Raw genomic sequence first — 18,227 nt, forward strand, 5'->3', positions numbered from 1 at the left:
TCAAAAATCTCAGCCTCTCATCCACTCTATGGCTAAAGCAGGTAAAGGAAAATGTGGCCCTGAGCTCACTACCGTAGTAGAAGAAAGAGAGGGATAAGATACACCAGTTCTTAACTGCGTTGGCCCAGAAGTTACCCACAGTGATTCTGTTCATGGTCCATTAGCCAGAACTATGACCCCAACATAATTGCAAAGGAATATGGGAATATTGGAACACATGTCTATTTTATGAGCGTTAACTCTTCTGCACGATATCAATTTTAAAAATCTAGATGCGCACTAACTAAGCCTGAACATCTTACGAACAGGTGAAGAAGACTATGAACAGGATATACCACCAGAATCATAAAGTTCACGAAAAGACCGTGCGCACTACTGCAGCTGCCATCATTTTAAATAACAATCCATCCTACATGGAGGTAAAAAACATCCTCCTCTCTATTGGGGAGCTTCCCAAAGAAATGAATAAATACATGCTCTCCATGGTCCAAGACATCCTACGTTTTGAAATGCCTGCAAGGTATGAAAGAGTGCCCCGTCTCTGCTTATCCGAGCTTATTTTTATTTTGATGTGGTGCGTGTGTGGCTAATAATAATGGTGTGGTCTTTATGCTGGGTTATGTTGCATAAAACCAAAGAGTTTGCCAAAACTCCTTGGAGGGCCAGATTAAACAACTTCACTTTGGCGCTGTGATTTGGAACTCTGGGTATGATTTTTTTACTCTAGGTCTCCCGTTCGGTCTGGTAACATCATATTGCCAAATGTTAGCAATGTTTTAAAATCCAACTGTATTTTCAAAAGGATTATTTTTATAACTAGCATCATAAAATGAGGTAGGTTCCCACCAAATGATCTTTCATCTCAACTTTCCAAATGTTAGGAATCTTTGAAGCCTCATTTATCACAGGTTAAATGAATTTACGATTTGAGTTTAAAACCTTAGACATGACCCATGTTTTAGGACTATTCAAAGTACGAAGAATGGAATCAGCAGACTTCACTGCTCTCAGTTACTTATTGGAATCCTCTTCCTTCCAGTTCCCAAGTCTCTTCTCCCAGATTCACTGCTGTCCGTTTTCCTCACTGAAATCAGAGGGCCAGGGAAGGAATCTCTATTTCCCCTGAGTTACATGCCGAGCATTGCCTTCAGGAAGGATCATGTTTGAGTGTTCCCAGTTGAAAAGGGAAACAGACATGGGGGAAGCGTGGGAAATAGGTAAGGAGAAAGGAAATGGGAAAAAAGGCAGTAAAGATCGAAGGAAAGAAACAAGGAGTAAGACTGAAGGGAAAAGAAACAGGAGGAATAAGTACAGACAAAGGAGCAGGGCAAGTAAGGAAGGAGGGGGAAGCAGATCAGAGATGCAGAAAAGAAACAAATTCTCTCTGCAGCCATGTGTGCCCCGGTCAAATGGATTTGATTTCTCCTTCTATTGCTTTGCTTTTGTGAGACTCTGTGGGGGAGATCCTGGGTGTATTTGCTGCCATTGTCTTGTGAACCTAGTGATTCAGGGGACAGTAAAGAGGAAGCAGTGGGGTAGAGAGCAGCCTGGGAAACATGAGGAAGCCATCGCGAACACTGCAGGTCAGATTCTCAAAACTGAAAGCATCAGAGTTGGAAGGGACGTGAAAGACCCCCTCGCTTGCTATCTCTCTCCAGTGTGGGGGTCTAGTCTCCTGGCAGGTGGTGTCCAGACTTTGCTTGCACCTCTCCAGTGGTGGGAGGTTCACCACCTCTGAGGGAACTTGTGTCATCATTTAGAGACGCTCTCCATTACTGCTTTGCATAACTGAAATCTTCTATTGGCCCAGATTTTATTCCTGAAGCAAAGTGGAAGAGATCTAATCATTCACCCACATGCAGGCCCTTTGAATATTTGAGGACTAATCTTCATCTTTCCTTTTTCAGGCTAAAATCTTATAATCTAGTGATACTGGGGGAAAAACCTATAAGATAACCATTCTTCCTCTCAGTGATGTTCTACCTCAGAACTAGGTCCAGATTTCTTGGGTTGATTTTTTGATTTCTTTTTTGCTGAGTTGTTATAATTTTATTATTACTGATATGATTAGTGTTAAGTAGTCAGGAATGGAAATATCTCAACACTAATTAGTTAAGTAGATAAAATAGAGGTATGGGGTCAGGTTTAAGACTTACTTTAGAGGAGACTATTGGGTTTTACTGAGATGTTTCTTTAATTGAAAACTACACAAATATAGAAGAAATTCCTGGGAATTTGCTGTTATATATCATTAGCCAGTGATAACATTAGAGGGTGTAGGAAAACATTTAAAGAAATATTGGGCAACCTCTCCAGTTTGGTACAACTTTCCTTAAAAGTATATACTATTTAACAGTAGAACCACGATGATTCAAAGAACATGTGTTTTCCACTCCTGAGGTGTGTCCATCAGTCAGCTTAAGCCATCTCATAGCTGGCTGTCCTCGCCTTGCTGTCATTTTGATACCAAACTGAATTTCAAATATCCGAGGAATGAAGGGGAGAGCCCTCATCCTGATGCTGACACTCCAGCTGGCACCTCCCCAGTTTTGGAGTGGCATGAGGAAAATTTGGCCCCCTCTTTTTTCCACTGAGGATTTGGGTTCTTTCCAAATCTGGCTTAGGAAACAGCCATTACCATGAATGTGCAGCTTTTTCCTTTTATGTGTTACAGAAAAATGGTCCGTCGAGTTCTGAAGGAAATGTTTGCTCATAATTATGACCGTTTCTCCAAGAGTGGATCCTCTTCTGCCTATACTGGCTACATAGAACGTACGTAACCCAAAAAGGGGTTCTCCCTCCCTGCTCCATCCCCTGCTCGGTATTGCTGGAACTGTTGTTAAATTACAGGTTGGTTTTTTTTTTGTCCTTAGGTAGTCCCCATTCGGCATCTACTTACAGCCTTGACATTCTTTACTCTGGTTCTGGCATTCTAAGGAGAAGTAACCTGAACATCTTTAAGTACGTTAGGAAAAATCCTCTTCATAGTATCCAGGTATCTCATTTTTCATTAATTTTGCTTATTAAAGTATGTAAGAGGTTAGTGTGCAGTAAAATAAAATATATACTAGTGATAACACTATAGAACGTGTAAATTAATGGTGGATCTATCATGTCGCCCATGATTCCATCATCTGCAAGAGGCTGTATGGTTTACAGTCCCAGAGAGAGTTTCAAACATGAACTTGAGGGCTTCCCTGGTGGCGCAGTGGTTGAGAGTCTGCCTGCCAATGCAGGGGACGCGGGTTCGAGCCCTGGTCTGGGAAGATCCCACATGCCACGGAGCAACTGGGCCCGTGAGCCGCAACTACTGAGCCTGCGCGTCTGGAGCCTGTGCTCCGCAGCAAGAGAGGCCGCGATAGTGAGAGGCCCGCGCACCGCCATGAAGAGTGGCCCCCGCTTGCCGCAACTGGAGAAAGCCCTCGCATAGAAACGAAGACCCAACACAGCCATAAAAAAAAAAAAAAAAAAGGGAAAAAAAAAACAAAACATGAACTTGAAACATAAGTTTTCATGTGTTTTGAGTCACTGAACTTGCCAAACATCCGTAGTTTTTTCAAAGGTACACATAGTCACAAAATTGAAGTCATGCCAGTATTTCTCATGTATGTTTTAAAAAATATTTTATTTTTATCCATAGATATATTCCTTGGAGCTCCAGATATTTATTTATAGAATATATTTCCTTCTTTTGGTGTTTCTATGAAGAGACTGATTCCCCATAATAGAAGCTTTCATAATAGAATATGGTTCTCCAAAGAGTCAATCTATATTTTTTCAATATTGCTAAGAGAGAAAAGAATAAAGTGTAGGCATTTGACAACTGGCTGACTTCCATCCCTTTAATTTTACCCCAAATGTGGTGACAATCTCTAAAGGCTTCCTAATTGTGAAATATACTTTCTTTTTAGTTTTTATGCATATCAAATTATAGCCTTCTCAATAAGCTCATTTAAGCTTTAAAAATGATGCAATGTATATAAACTTGAGTTCTTATCAATATTGTATTACTACACTTTGATAGGACTCTAGTTAGGATACCATGCTTTCTGTCCTGAGGAATCACCATCTGTTTTCTGATACGCATTCTGAAATGCCAAATGCCCAGTGGCTCAGGTGCTGGGTCTGGAGGACAGAGAGTATGCAGGACTCCTGAGTGCGGTAGAGATCAGGATGTGAGGCTCCTCATGGTGTTCATCATCTGTTCTTTTACTGGAGAAAGTTTCATGTGGAAAGGTGTGAGTCATGGCTTAGAGAGCTCCACACCCTCTCATAGGGCAGACTGTCCCAACACTTCTCCACCTCTTTTTAGGGGCTCTACAAGATAGCCGATCCACTGTGTATGACAGTTCTGCAGAGACTGAGTCTCTAGGATGACGCCATTAAATGGAAAGCTCATGGTCTTTGCGGTCAGACAGAAGGGGTTTGAGACTTACCTCTGCCATTTGAGCTTTTTTTTTGGCCTCATCTGCAAAATGGATACAATCATATGAACCTCAAAGGGTGGCTGTGAGGATTAAATGAAGAAAACAAACTCATATTCAGGCCTAGAGTTGTTTTTGTTTTGTTTTTGCCTAGCAACTGCAAATGTTTGAGTTTTTGACCCCCGGGAAAGTTCTAGTTGTAGCTCATCATCACGTACAGAACAGGCAGGGAGCTAATGTCATGAATGCTATATCCATTTTCTCTAGGTGGTCATTGAAGCCCAAGGACTGGAGACCTTAATTGCAGCCACTCCCGATGAAGGAGAGGAGAACCTTGACTCCTATGCTGGCTTGTCAGCCCTCCTCTTTGATGTTCAGCTCAGACCTGTCACTTTTTTCAACGGATACAGTGATTTGATGTCCAAAATGCTGTCAGCATCTAGCGACCCTATGAGTGTGGTGAAAGGACTTATTCTGCTAATAGATCATTCCCAGGTAATTCATTCTGCAACTGTTTACTGAATGTACCAGGCATGCTTTAAATGTACTCCATGCTTGGAGTATACAAGACAAAGTTCCACCCACCTTGGAACTCACATTCAAAGCATTTGACCCTCTTGGTATTATTGCCCTTTCTCTTCTTCTCTTTTGCTACAGGTAAATGTGTTTTCTTTTGTCTGTATTATCTGATTAAGACATCTTTTCACTGTTGAGGCAAAAGAAGGAATACTCAACATAATATGAGTATAATATAATGTCATTTATATCTCAATAAAACTAAAAGGCAGTGAGGGAACCGATGTGAACAGAGACAAGAAATTATGGAGAAAATAACCTAGGATTCAACAGAGAAGAGATGGCCTTATCTCTTCACTTGGCTTTCCTGGGCACAAGGGCTTAGATGATATTTTTTTCTGAAGGCAATAGCTAAACTACATGGCTTCACAAGTTACTGATGACATTCATCATGACAACAATGGTAAGATCCAACTAGTGCACCATCCCTGCCAAATTCTTAGAGACACAAGCAACCACTGACGCCAACCACACGTTTAATGGAGACTCTTTGCCCCAAATTCTCATGTTCACAGAACCTTACAAAGGTTCACTCATTGTTAAATAGGATTACTTTCATTCACTTGACCTGCATTCTTCAGAATAGTTTTCAGTTTGCTTCACCCCTAAATCTTACATTACTGTACTAAGGTACGACAATACTATATTCTGTGTGGTAAGATTTAGGTGACCAGGTTACTGTGAGATGGGAGTGGGCTGCCTCATGGAATTTTTTGAGAAACAGAAAAGGGTTAATCTGAATAGCCTTTGAGTTTGAGTGTTTGATGCTTAAAGTTTTTTTCTTTAGTGGCTTGACATTTTCTGCCTTACTAAGCATAGCAATATAAAAACGGAATATTTGCTAAAAAAGGATCTTACAGGAAATCCTTAAAGTGATCAGTTGCACTCTGATTTATATTTATGATATTGAAGATATATGAGGAGATTGGATTAAAATTTACAGACTATAGGACTTGCTTGGGAAGTTTGCTTTTGTGGTTTAATAAATTCATAAGTAATAGCCTAGTTTATTTTTTAACATCTTTATTGGAGTATAATTGCTTTACAATGGTGTGTTAGTTTCTGCTGTATAACAAAGTGAATCAGCTATACATATACATATGTTCCCATATCTCTTCCCTCTTGCATCTCCCTCCCTCCCGCCCTCCCTATCCCACACCTCTAGGTGGTCACAAAGCACAGAGCTGATCTCCCTGTGCTATACAGTTGCTTCCCACTAGCTATCTATTTTACATTTGGTAGTGAATATATGTCCATGCCACTCTCTCTCTTTGTCACATCTTACCCTTCCCCCTCCCCATATCCTCAAGTCCATTCTCTAGTAGGTCTTTGTCTTTATTCCCGTCTTGCCACTAGGTTCTTCATGACCGTTTTTTTTTTTTTCCCTTAGATTCCATATATATGTGTTAGCATACTGTATTTGTTTTTCTCTTTCTGACTTACTTCACTCTGTATGACAGACTCTAGGTCCATCCACCTCACTACAAATAACTCCATTTCATTTCTTTTTATGGCTGAGTAATATTCCATTGTATATATTTGCCACATCTTCTTTATCCATTCATCCGATGATGGACACTTTGGTTGCTTCCATGTCCTGGCTATTGTAAATAGAGCTGCAATGAACATTTTGGTACATGATTCTTTTTGAACTATGGTTTTCTCAGGGTATATGCCCAGTAGTGGGATTGCTGGGTCGTATGGTAGTTCTATTTGTAGTTTTTTAAGGAACCTCCATACTGTTCTCCATAGTGGCTGTATCAATTTACATTCCCACCAACAGTGCAAGAGGGTTCCCTTTTCTCCACACCCTCTCCAGCATTTATTGTTTCTAGATTTTTTGATGATGACCATTCTGACCGGTGTGAGGTGATACCTCATTGTAGTTTTGATTTGCATTTCTCTGATGATTAATGATGTTGAGCATTCTTTCATGTGTTTGTTGGCAATCTGTATATCTTCTCTGAAGAAATGTCTATTTAGGTCTTCTGCCCATTTTTGGATTGGGTTGTTTGCTTTTTTGTTATTGACCTGCATGAGCTGCTTGTAAATCTTGGAGATTAATCCTTTGTCAGTTGCTTCATTTGCAAATATTTTCTCCCATTCTGAGGGTTGTCTTTTAGTCTTGTTTATGGTTTCCTTTGCTGTGCAAAAGCTTTTAAATTTCATTAGGTCCCATTTGTTTATTTGTGTTTTTATTTCCATTTCTCTAGGAGCTGGGTCAAAAAGGATCTTGCTGTGATTTATGTCATAGAGTGTTCTGCCTATGTTTTCCTCTAAGAGTTTGATAGTGTCTGGCCTTACATTTAGGCCTTTAGTCCATTTTGAGTTTATTTTTGTGTATGGTGTTAGGGAGTGTTCTAATTTCATACTTTTACATGTACCTGTCCAGTTTTCCCAGCACCACTTATTGAAGAGGCTGTCTTTTCTCCACTGTATATGCTTGCCTCCTTTATCAAAGATAAGGTGACCATATGTGCATGGGTTTATCTCTAATAACCTAGTTTTGACTTTTGCCTTCACTAGTTACTTTCTGTGTGCTCTTGGGTGGTTACTTAATAGCTTTAAACCAGGATTTGCTACTCATAAAGTGAGGCATCTGGAACAGATGATTCACAGTTTTTATCAGCTTTGTTCTTTGCCGGATAATTTGAGGATCTTGATTTGTTGGATTCTGGTTTTGAAATCATAGATTTTAAGATCTGGGAGTGACCTTAAATATCAGATTTACTAAAACTCCACCAAAACATCATTGGTTGAAACTAGATGCTAATTCCCTATCTTTATTATTCCTCATAACAGTTCAGGATAGCTGTATATAACAAAAAATGCCAATTTGGGGTAGCTTAACCAAATAGTTTGATTTTTATCATGTAACAAGTATTTGGAAGTAGGTAGTCCAGGATTGATATGGAAACCCTAAGATATTGTTAGGATCCAGACTCTTTTTCCTCAGGTTGGCCATCTTTACTTGTGGTTTTTAACCTCATGCTTGTCACCTCATGATTATCAGATGGCTGCTGCACTTCCAGCACTAATTCCTCATTCCAGGAAGGAAGAGAGAAGGGTAAGGTGCAGCAGAGTCTGAGACTCTTTTTCAAGAACTGTCCTGCAAGTACTATCTATTTCTACAAAAGATAAGCATCTACAAAAAGAAGTCCTTTTTTATTGACCCAAACTGTGCCATATGGATATCTCTAGCTGCAAGAGAAGCTGGTAAATATAGTTTTTCAATGGTTGTATCGACACTCTGAACAAAACTGTGTTTCTGTTAATATGAATGAAAAGAAGGACAACCAGCAATGCGTTTCATGCCCCTTAATCCTCAAAGTCACAGAAGAAAAATTGTTCTCAAATTATATTAGAATTTTACACTGCATTTTTCCATTGAAGTATTACCTCTGGAGAGATGTATTCTTAATGAAAGAATCTCTGAAGAAAGCATAAGAGTGCTGAGAAAGTAGTCCACATTTTAAGATGCAGGAATAATAACAGTTCAGTACCACCTGTATGTACTCACCTACCCAACAGCAACGCCTAATAGTCTGAATCGGAGTATAAATCTTGATGCAAAGATAAGTAATAACCTAGGTCAGGGTTGGCAAACTTTTATGTAAAGGGCAGAAAGTAAATAGTTCAGGCTCTGTGAGACATATGGTCTCCTTTGCTACTCAACTCTGCCATTGTAGAGTGAAAATAGCCATAAGTGATATATTAACATATGAGCGTGGCAGTGTTCCAATAAAATTTTATTTACAAAAATAGCCAGTGGGCCAGATTTGCCTGCAGGCCATAGTTTGCCGACCCCTGATCTAGATTATCTTGTATGATTTTTGTCTTCATTAAGCTAGGGCACTGCAGGCATATTCTAAGAGGAAGATCTTCCCTTAGCTATTGAACATAGCCCAATGCCAGTGTAATTTAGAGTGCAGTATTTGGCAGATCTGGATTTATTATACAAATATGCTGTTTGAGTCTCCCTAGCTCTGCAGAGCACTCCAGTAATGCCATCCTAGCTTCAGGGGCACATACCACTCTAGGTCAAGTGCTGACATTGAAGGAAATTTTGGCAGTGGATGACCTGTCACAAACACCAGGGCAGATGGAATTACTCTGTGCTTACTCTCTCGCTCTCTTTTTGCAGCTAACTGGATTACTCTTCAGAGAAGGATGTCTGATAAAGTCAGATTAACAGGGGGATCCTCCTTAGCCAGCAAAGAACATATTTTCCTGAATGGGAGCAATGGGATGAGTTGTCAAAATATCAGTGTCTGAGCTCTAAGAAACACCTTTAGGACCAAAAGTAAAAGATCAAAGGGGTCACATTAGCTACAAATACAAAGCTCCAGTATCTTGTTCTTCTAGTTCATAGACAAGAATTTAAATAAATATGTCCTCTTGGTGAAACAAGGACATAAGCCTATGCTTTATCTTTTTTGCAATATTTCTCAGAACAGGCTTCCTTGCACACTAGGAGACAAATGACAGTTATGATTTCCTGCTAGCCGTGCATGTATGGTAGTAGAAAAGTCTCCCCACGAGAGACAGTCTGGATATTCATTCTAGCTCCACATGCAGCCTCCAAGCCTAATTTTTCTTTTCAGTCTTCAGATACAATGCCCACCATGGATGATTCGTATGGGAATTAAATGAGATACAAAATGTAGAGCTTTGGGGGCACAGTAGGTGCTCAAAAACTGTTAGTTCTACTTATTTTACACCCCTCAAAAATTAGAACCACTGCGCTATGTGGTTTAGTCCCTTTCACGAAGGAAAGAGTGGTTTGTCCTTCTACAGGGGTCAGTGGTCTGTCATTCTATTGGGGGGGCAAACAAATTCCTCTGTGACTATGCATAAGAATTCTTCCACGATCCCTTTGCAGAAGAGAAATGGAATATTCCCGGAAAGCCAAGGCACTCCTCAAAACCCACACTGCAGTGGAAATGCTTTCTCCCCACAAAAGCCACCTTGTTTAATAGCCGTGAAATGTTCTTTTCCATGGCAGTTGGTGTGTTTTGACATCCACGTAATGTATGGCCAGTGGGAAGGCTCAAGTCCGCATCACAGACCTCTGCCGAGTTAGGTGGACTAACAAGATTATAGTTTTCAAATGGGGAATAGAGAATATGATCCAAATAAGGAAGTACTTTTGAGGCAGGGCATACAATAGGGTCAATTTGGAAACAATGAGAATAACAGTGCAAACGCAGAACTCACATCTTGGTTCTGCAGTTCATGGGCATAGGTTACAATTGGGACATGATTATCGTGGTTTTCTCAGGATAATTTGTCTTCCTTCATATCAGTTATGATGCCTGAGGTAACCCCTGCATCCCACTACCACCACATTTTGTTCTGGACCTAATGTAGCAGTAAGTACCCTTAGGGCTGTCTCCTAATGCGGTCCGAGCTCTGTGTTGAGAATCTCATGCTTTCATCCAAGTGTCTTTCAGACTGAAGGTAGTTTCATGCCACAATCAGACTTTTCTAGTAAACCAAGTTCTATGATTGAGATTTCTTGCCACATTTTTTTGAAAGTTGGAGAAAATTCAGGGAGATCAATGATCAACACAATACTTTCTAGGAAGTGAAATTGCGGCATTAATAGTTGGTGAAAGCATGGCTTATTTGGTCTGAATAGGGCAGTTACGTAAAGAAGTTAGTCATGCTGCCAGTTGCTGTGGACCTAAGATCTTTGGAGGAATATCAAAATTAAAGGTACTGAGCCTTTTTCCCAGAACTGTTATCATTTCAAACACTGTCCCAAGGCATTCTGATTCCAATCCAGCTGGAGAATTTTTCAGCCAACATCACCCCACCTAATGTACAAAGAATTGCAAGACTTAAAGGGTAAATGCTGGCAAACAGCATAAAACAATGGGTTTCAGACAACTACAAAATTCCTGAGGAGGGACTACGTTTGTAAATGGGTACTGTCCCTCTGGAGTATGCCGTGGAGTTCATGTTGGTCTTGTTTGTTATTTTGATGTCATTCCAAATGTCAAACAATAGGGTATTATGGCTTAGTTAAGTTGCCTTGCCTTACTTTCCTAGCATTCCTTTCCTAGGCAATTCCTGGAAGTTGTATACTGCACCGGCAGTTTTTATCCTGCCTTTCATTTACCAGCAGGATGCAGTTTACTATATTTGACACAGCACATAACTACAGAAGTGGTAAAGGACTTCAAGAGATCATCTATCCCAAACCCTCACCCCCCATCCCAAAGCCACACTGGATTTCTGATGGATATGCTTTCATTTTCCCTAGTCTTGTGGTTCTAAAATTTAGGTGCATCAGAAGCACATGAGGGCTTATTAAAACACAGAGTTCTGGGCACCACCCTCAGAGTTTCTAATTCAGTAGGTATGGGGCTTCCATTCCTAACAAGTTCCCCGGATGCTCATGTTATTTGTCAGGGAAGCACACTTTGAGAATCATTGCCCCTCCCAAAGTGAGGCAAAGATTGAAAGAAAGCACCCTTGTCAATTGACACTTCACTTCTTTAGTATTTTAATTGACTAAATAATTTAGCAAATCAATAATCTACTTCCGTGATCAAGGTTAGAATGTGTTTCCAAGCCTAGGGAAAGACTTCAATGTTAACACAAGTCAAACGGTCTTACCTACAGCCGGAGGTTGAATGTGCCTTTGGAAAGGGGCTGGCTAAATTGTGCCCCTCCCCCTCCCCTCCTCCTCCTTCTTCTAATTCTTCTTCTTCTAACAATTATTCTATATTTTTGTTTCTAGGAGCTTCAGTTGCAATCTGGACTTAAGGCAAATATGGATGTCCAGGGTGGTCTGGCTATTGATATTTCAGGTTCAATGGAGTTTAGTCTGTGGTATCGTGAGTCTAAAACCCGAGTGAAAAATCGGTAAGCATATGTATAGTACTCTATGCAAAGAACCACAGAGATAAGGTTTTTAAAAAATTTTATCGAAATATAGTTGATTTACAATGTTGTGTTAATTTCTGCTGTACAGCAAAGTGATTCAGTTATACATATATATAGTTCTTTTCCGTATTCTTTTCCATTATGGTTTATCACAAGATATTGAATATACTGTGCTATGCAGTAGGGCGTTGTTGTTTATCCATCCTCTATATAATAGTCTGCATCTGCTAATCCCAAACTCCCAGTCCGTCCCTCCCCCACCCACTCTCCCTCTTGGCAACCACAAGTCTGTTCTCTATATGCAGAGATATGTTTTTGGAATTAACATTCCAACTTCTTGAAATCTATGCTTTCTGTTTGTAATCATTAAATCGTAGAGTAGGGAGTAACCATGGGAAGTCATTCTTTCCATAGCTTCTTATGAGCAGGTAGGTACCTAATATGACTCAGCCAAGGATCTTTTCGCTTTTAAAGACATCCCTGGACAGCTTGCACAGCGGATGAAATGTTCATCTTCTCTTGGTATTCCACTTTAGTAGCTGACAATGCTGTCAGAAGACTTTACTTTTAAGAAATTTTTTTTAGCTTATCCCTCTTGTTGGGATTTAAAATCTTTCTTCTTTTGCTGTCTTCAGTGGAGAAAAATAAAAAGATGATCACTTTTGTGAGAATCTAAGTCTTAAACATTGAGTCCTTAAGTGTTTTTATTAGTGTTCATTTTTCTAAACAGAATTTTCTCTGCTCCTTTAGTTTTTCTAATTGATGCATCACATCAAATGAAAGTGTTTTATTTTGAACTTAAAACAATGTCTTTGAACCAATGTGATAATCAGAAGAATTATTCTTCTGTTTGCTGTAATGCTGAAGAAAAGAACATGAAAATGCAATTGATTTTTACCTTTTGGGATATTTAAAAATACAGTGGGGCGGAAGTGAGATAGGAGTGCTACAATTAGATTTTTAGTTTATTCTGAACAATGGGTGAAGGAATTGAGAAAAATCAAAAGGTGGCACATTTAACATGAAAGGTGACCCTCAGTGTTACTAAAAGGAACCAAAGAATGAGAAATGGGAGAGGCTTTCAGAGTGATAAACAATATAATTTAGGGCTTCCCACTGCATCAGTCATCTTGGGCATCTTTTTGATGTATTTTCTAGACAGAAGTTTACCTAAATTAAACTGAACTGAATTATTTTCAGAAGGAAATCAACAACAGCTACAACAAAAATTTCTGGCTTTTTAAAAGAGACACGGTATCCCTAAGTATCTGCCAGTGTCCACATTATAGCCAATTCATCTTCAATTTTCCATTTGTTCATTTAAAAAGTATCTCTTAAGCGTTTGTTGAGTGTAAGATATGAGAAGGTATTCAGGGATTTAATGAATTCAGGGAAAAGGATTCAGGGATTTAAATGATACCACCTCTGACCTACTTTTACACTGGCAATAGCAGCAGGTGTGCTGTGAGAAGCACAGCAAAAATTAGTAGCCTATTAAAAGAGCACGAACGTACAACTCTGATTTCATCTAAAGCCTACAATTAAATTAGAGTAGTCCTAGAGGTAAGTCTTCTACTAGGATTGTTATCCTCTTCATCTTCATCCAAGCCTCTATCTTAGTCAATCCAATCTGTCTAGGTGATCACTGGAGAACCTACGATATCTGTCCTTTCTGGGGCACCCAATATACATGCTGTAGGAATGGTTCTTTGTGATACTGTATTTTTAAAATATCTTGGCAACCATAGACTTCTGTCATCAGAGACCCTTTGGAGAAAGTAATGAAATGGAATTGAGGTAGCTGCATAGAAGCCAACAGAGAGATAGTTACCAAGAAAATTGTTATAAACATCAACTGTCTTCTGGGTGAGCTTAGACTTTGTTTTAAGATAACACAGGTATTTCTGACTTCCTGATAGGACCAGGTCCCAGGCATGTTTTCATCATGGCTCTTGGTATGCCCATACCAAACATTAATGCCTGATAGACATTTCATTCCCACATCTAGAACTGAAGGCTGGGGGAGGACTCAGGAGTAGGGCAAAACTTCACTGCCCAGTTGCTGGGATAAACCAGTTCCTGGTTACCAACAGAATTCTAAGCACATTTAGGTCACCTATTAGTCCCTTAAGTGTTTCTTTCCATTTATCAGCATGAGAAATTCAGACCCTGTGGTCTGTTAGTTCAGCTCAGTTAAATGTGATTACAGCTTATTTTGCTCAATTCTTAGGGTAGCTGTGGTGATAACGGGTGACATCACAGTGGACTCCTCTTTTGTGAAAGCCGGCCTGGAAATTGGTGCGGAAATGGAAGGAGGCTTCGAGTTTATCTCCACGGTGCAGTTTTCTCAGTACCCTTTCTTAGTGTGCCTGCAGATGGACAGGGATGGAGTTCCGTACAGGTGAGAAGCAGTGCTTATGGAATGTTCCAGGGCCAGCCCCAGTTCACCAGGAACTTGCTCCCAGTTTTGAGCATTCCATTACAGAAATTAAAGGAAAATGGTAAAAACCCAGTGAAACATGACTTTTCTTTAAATGAGTAAAAGAATAATTGATAAGACTAAAAAAAAAAAAAGTTAGTTTCTAGGATACCAAGAAACTGTAATGACTAGTTCATTTGATTCTGGAGATAATATCATATTCTAGCCCAGAAATAATTTATCAAGGCAACAAAGGGATTTGATTTACCGTAAGAATTGCCACACAGTTTCAGCAAAAACACTAGTTGCATATTTACTATCAGCTATCTTCACAGTTGTCTCTTGGACAGAAAGTTCGAAACAGAACATCTGACAATCATTTACCATGGTTTAAGAGCCCAAATGAATCACAATTTTTAGGTAATCCATACAACAGCAACTTGACCTGGTTTAAGTTTTGGCTCAAGCTTAAGATTTTGGGATTTTGAATTTATAAAAAAAAGGCTTTTAGTAGAGTACTTAGTGTCCCAGAAACTAAATATAAAACTGTCCGTGTAGTTTTCCCAACACCTTATCCACTCCAGAGCTTTTCATTTACACTGTGCCCTTTGAATTTTGTAACAATTATTGTAATAATACTATAGTGAAGAAGTAGGGTGCTTCGGGTCTAGGGAGCACTGACTTTTCTGTAGTGGGTGTAGAGGTCGCCTTGACATGCACGCTTAACCATGAAGGGAATCTGTATACTTAAAACAGAGAGCCATGTTTTACATTATCTCCTTTGATAAGTAGGCCAGAGTTAAGCACCTTCTTTATTTATTTTTTAATTTCATGATCCATTGAAGGAATGCTAGATGATGTAAGTACAAATATGAGCAGGTTACGTTTTTACAGAAGAAAAGACTGTAGATTATAGTACATTAAGCTGTTGCTAATTTATTAACTCATGTCTAGAATAAACCTCCATTAATACATTTTAGAAAATCAACCTTCCAGTGGTCAAAATGCAGTGACCAGCAGCTCAGGCACAAGGCTAACTGGTTAGGTTCCACATTTCACTTGGGCCAGGGCTCTGGGGATGTTTCTTTCCCTGTCAGCATTCTCAGCTTAAATCCAGTTGGATTTGCTCCTTTCTCAAAAGGGGAATACTCCAAAGGTGGGGCTTCTGGAATGAGGGTGGGGGACATAGCAAGGCCTACAAAGCTTAGCAGCATCTGCAGAAAGCTGAGAGACATTTGGTCCTTCATTCCAGAAGAATGAGTAGCAGCACTTCCATATCCCAGGCATGTGAAGTGTATCTGCTGGTGTAAAAAGAAACGCGAAGAAAAAAATCACCCCATTCGTGGGAACGAAAGCTAGTCGTCTTTGGTACTCACATCCTTTCTCAAATAGCTTTGAAACAGAAGCTTCAAGTGTTCGCTCAATAACTTGGCTCTGACGGGTGTGGGGTGACTTTAACATGTGTGTAATTTTGTTATTATTGTTCTTATGCAGGCAATTTGAGACAAAGTATGAAAGGCTGTCCACAGGCAGAGGTTATGTCTCTCGGAAGAGAAAAGAAAGCCTAGTAGCGGGATCTGAATACCCACTGCACCAGGAGAACTCTGAGATGTGCAAGGCGGTGTTTCCTCCTCAACCAGAGAGTAGTTCCAGCGGTTGGTTTTGAACCTGATGGCGCTGTTTCACTGGAATCCATCTCCCCGGCAGGGATACGATGTGACCTGCCTAAGTACTTGCCCTCTGAGAGCACAGTGTTTACATATTTACCTGTATTTAAGAGTTTTGTAAAAAGCAGTGAAAAACCTCACATAATTAAGCTTGGGCCTGAATCATTCAGTACTACCTACAGTGTCATTTTGAGCCAACCTATGTGACACTTTTAGTAGCATTCTTAGTTTTATTGTATCTCTCTCAAATCACAGTTAGTACTATGAAAATAGTTCTGCCCTAAGAAGAAACTGTTGTTTGTAAAAAACAAGACACAGAGACACACATTTGGGAGAGCACAATTTTGTTTCAACAATTTTCAATCAATGTATATGAAGCCCTTGGTAGAACCTTACACAGCTTGTTTCTACGAAACATGCCCAATCAGGAAAAAACAGACCTTTTTTTTTTGGAGGGGGGAGCATGGAGGAAAGGGATAAGACCTTTAATGGCTTTTGTCAGCCATCTTCAAGAATTAATATTTATCTCTTCTGTTAGTTGTATTGAGTATTGAGGTAGGAGGCACACAGAATGAACCGTACTGTCTCTTCTTTCTGCTGGCCGTGTAGTCAGATCGCTAGAAGAAAGCTAATCAGTCCTCTGCCTTCTGCCCTACAAAAATGTCGGACTCAGCATATCAGAATTAGAAATATTAATATCAGGAACTCCATTTGAGTTTTTCTTGTGCTGTATCTCTTTGAGACTATAATGTGGTCCACTGTCCTTTATAAGGGACATCCCCAAATGTTCATCATTTTATTTTTCACTCAATTGTTTTCTGGTGGAAGTTCCAGTCTGTTGGACTGCAGTCTACAAAAGCCAGAATGGCTGAGAGAATTCAATAATGCTTTGAGAACCTGATGGATTTGGACTTCTAAAAAATGAAACCAAGAAAAGAGTGTCTCTATTTGTACAAATTAAAAGAGCCATGTTAACCATTTTCAAATATTTACTAATAAAACAGATACATGTTTTGATAGCGACAGGCCCAAAACAGATAACAGGTGCTCACTTGTCCGTTACACACACACACACACACACACACACGCACACACGCACACACACACACACACACACGGGAAGTTTAGCTAGCCCGCCACTAGTTGTAAATTTAAAATGATGTGTGATGAAATAAATATGTGGAATTCCTATTGAATTGCTTTTGTCTTCCATTACTTCGAGCACCATATTTCTATGTTCCTGCCACTTTCTGAGCCCAGACACATATACAGCTAAGCCTCTGAAGCTCTATAGAACAGGCCAGATGCTCTAATAGGTGGTCAGAGCCCTTTGGAAAATACGCTATTGAAAATAGCAGCAGAAGCAGTCAGAAGCTCTTAAGGACCAGCAAGCTTAAAAACAAGCTCTAAGCCCAGTTTTTATAAAACTCTGGACCTGCACATGTATTGTTATGTTATTGAGAAGAGAAAAAGGAATAAAAACAGGAGGGTTTCGGGGGTCCTCTTGGTGGTGGTGGCATTGGCCTTGGAGGAAGTGTTCTGTAGAGATACTCATGCTGCAGCAAAAGCAAGTTGATCCAGGGCACTGAGCTGAAGATGCTGTAGGCTAAGGAACCTCATCCATGTGACACTTAGTAAATCTCAGCTGCTTCTGTGATAATAACTTACTTATTACGTAAGATAATAGCTTCCTTAAGAGTGATGAGTGCAGTGTCCTGGATATTACTATTATGCTATTTCCCAACTGCTTATCTGCCTGGCTGAGTCGAATGCGGCCACTTACTTGGAGAATGGATGGTACTTACCAACTCTAACATGCTCCAAAGAAAAAAGAAACCTGAAGCATAGAACAAACATTAACTCCTTTCTAGATAAATGAGACAGAAATTTAAGAGGAGTAGGGTGATATTTCACATTTTATATGACATATTGGAGCCAGAAAGGCTTACTTGGCATCCTTGTTGTTGACCTCTTCAACAGGTGTTGACCTGTTTCAAACACCAGTGTCCAGACAGCTGACTTTTGCAGAGATGGCTGTGTGGGAACTGCACGACCCTCTGGCATGATCCCCTGTGCTCAGTCAGCCTCTTCTTGCAGACCTGAAGGATTTAGCCTCGCTGGTCTTCTACAAAGCGCTACTGTCATGCCCTGTCTCTCACAGAGGCACTGCCCATGGCAAGTTGCTCTCTGCTTCTTTGAACCTGACCACCTTCAAATACATTTTTAAAGCTAACACTTATTTAGTGC

The 18,227-nt window shown here is 39.9% G+C and overlaps 1 protein-coding gene across 5 annotated transcripts in view; it reads left to right on the forward strand.

Moving 5' to 3' along the window:
- MTTP (microsomal triglyceride transfer protein) overlaps positions 1 to 17,176 on the forward strand; it is a 57,360-nt gene extending 40,184 nt beyond the window's left edge. For all 5 annotated transcript variants that reach the window (XM_068542486.1, XM_068542484.1, XM_068542482.1 and 2 more), the window contains 7 exons: positions 309 to 520; positions 2,675 to 2,772; positions 2,874 to 2,995; positions 4,692 to 4,919; positions 11,749 to 11,873; positions 14,125 to 14,295; positions 15,808 to 17,176. In XM_068542486.1, coding sequence (XP_068398587.1) covers positions 309 to 520; positions 2,675 to 2,772; positions 2,874 to 2,995; positions 4,692 to 4,919; positions 11,749 to 11,873; positions 14,125 to 14,295; positions 15,808 to 15,979 — 1,128 coding nt within the window. In that variant the 3' untranslated portion in view covers positions 15,980 to 17,176. The remainder of the gene's footprint in view (positions 1 to 308; positions 521 to 2,674; positions 2,773 to 2,873; positions 2,996 to 4,691; positions 4,920 to 11,748; positions 11,874 to 14,124; positions 14,296 to 15,807) is intronic.
- The last annotated feature ends 1,051 nt before the right edge of the window (positions 17,177 to 18,227 follow it).

The sequence above is a fragment of the Eschrichtius robustus genome, chromosome 4 (assembly GCF_028021215.1).
Source record: "Eschrichtius robustus isolate mEscRob2 chromosome 4, mEscRob2.pri, whole genome shotgun sequence".
NCBI classification, from domain to species: domain Eukaryota; kingdom Metazoa; phylum Chordata; class Mammalia; order Artiodactyla; family Eschrichtiidae; genus Eschrichtius; species Eschrichtius robustus.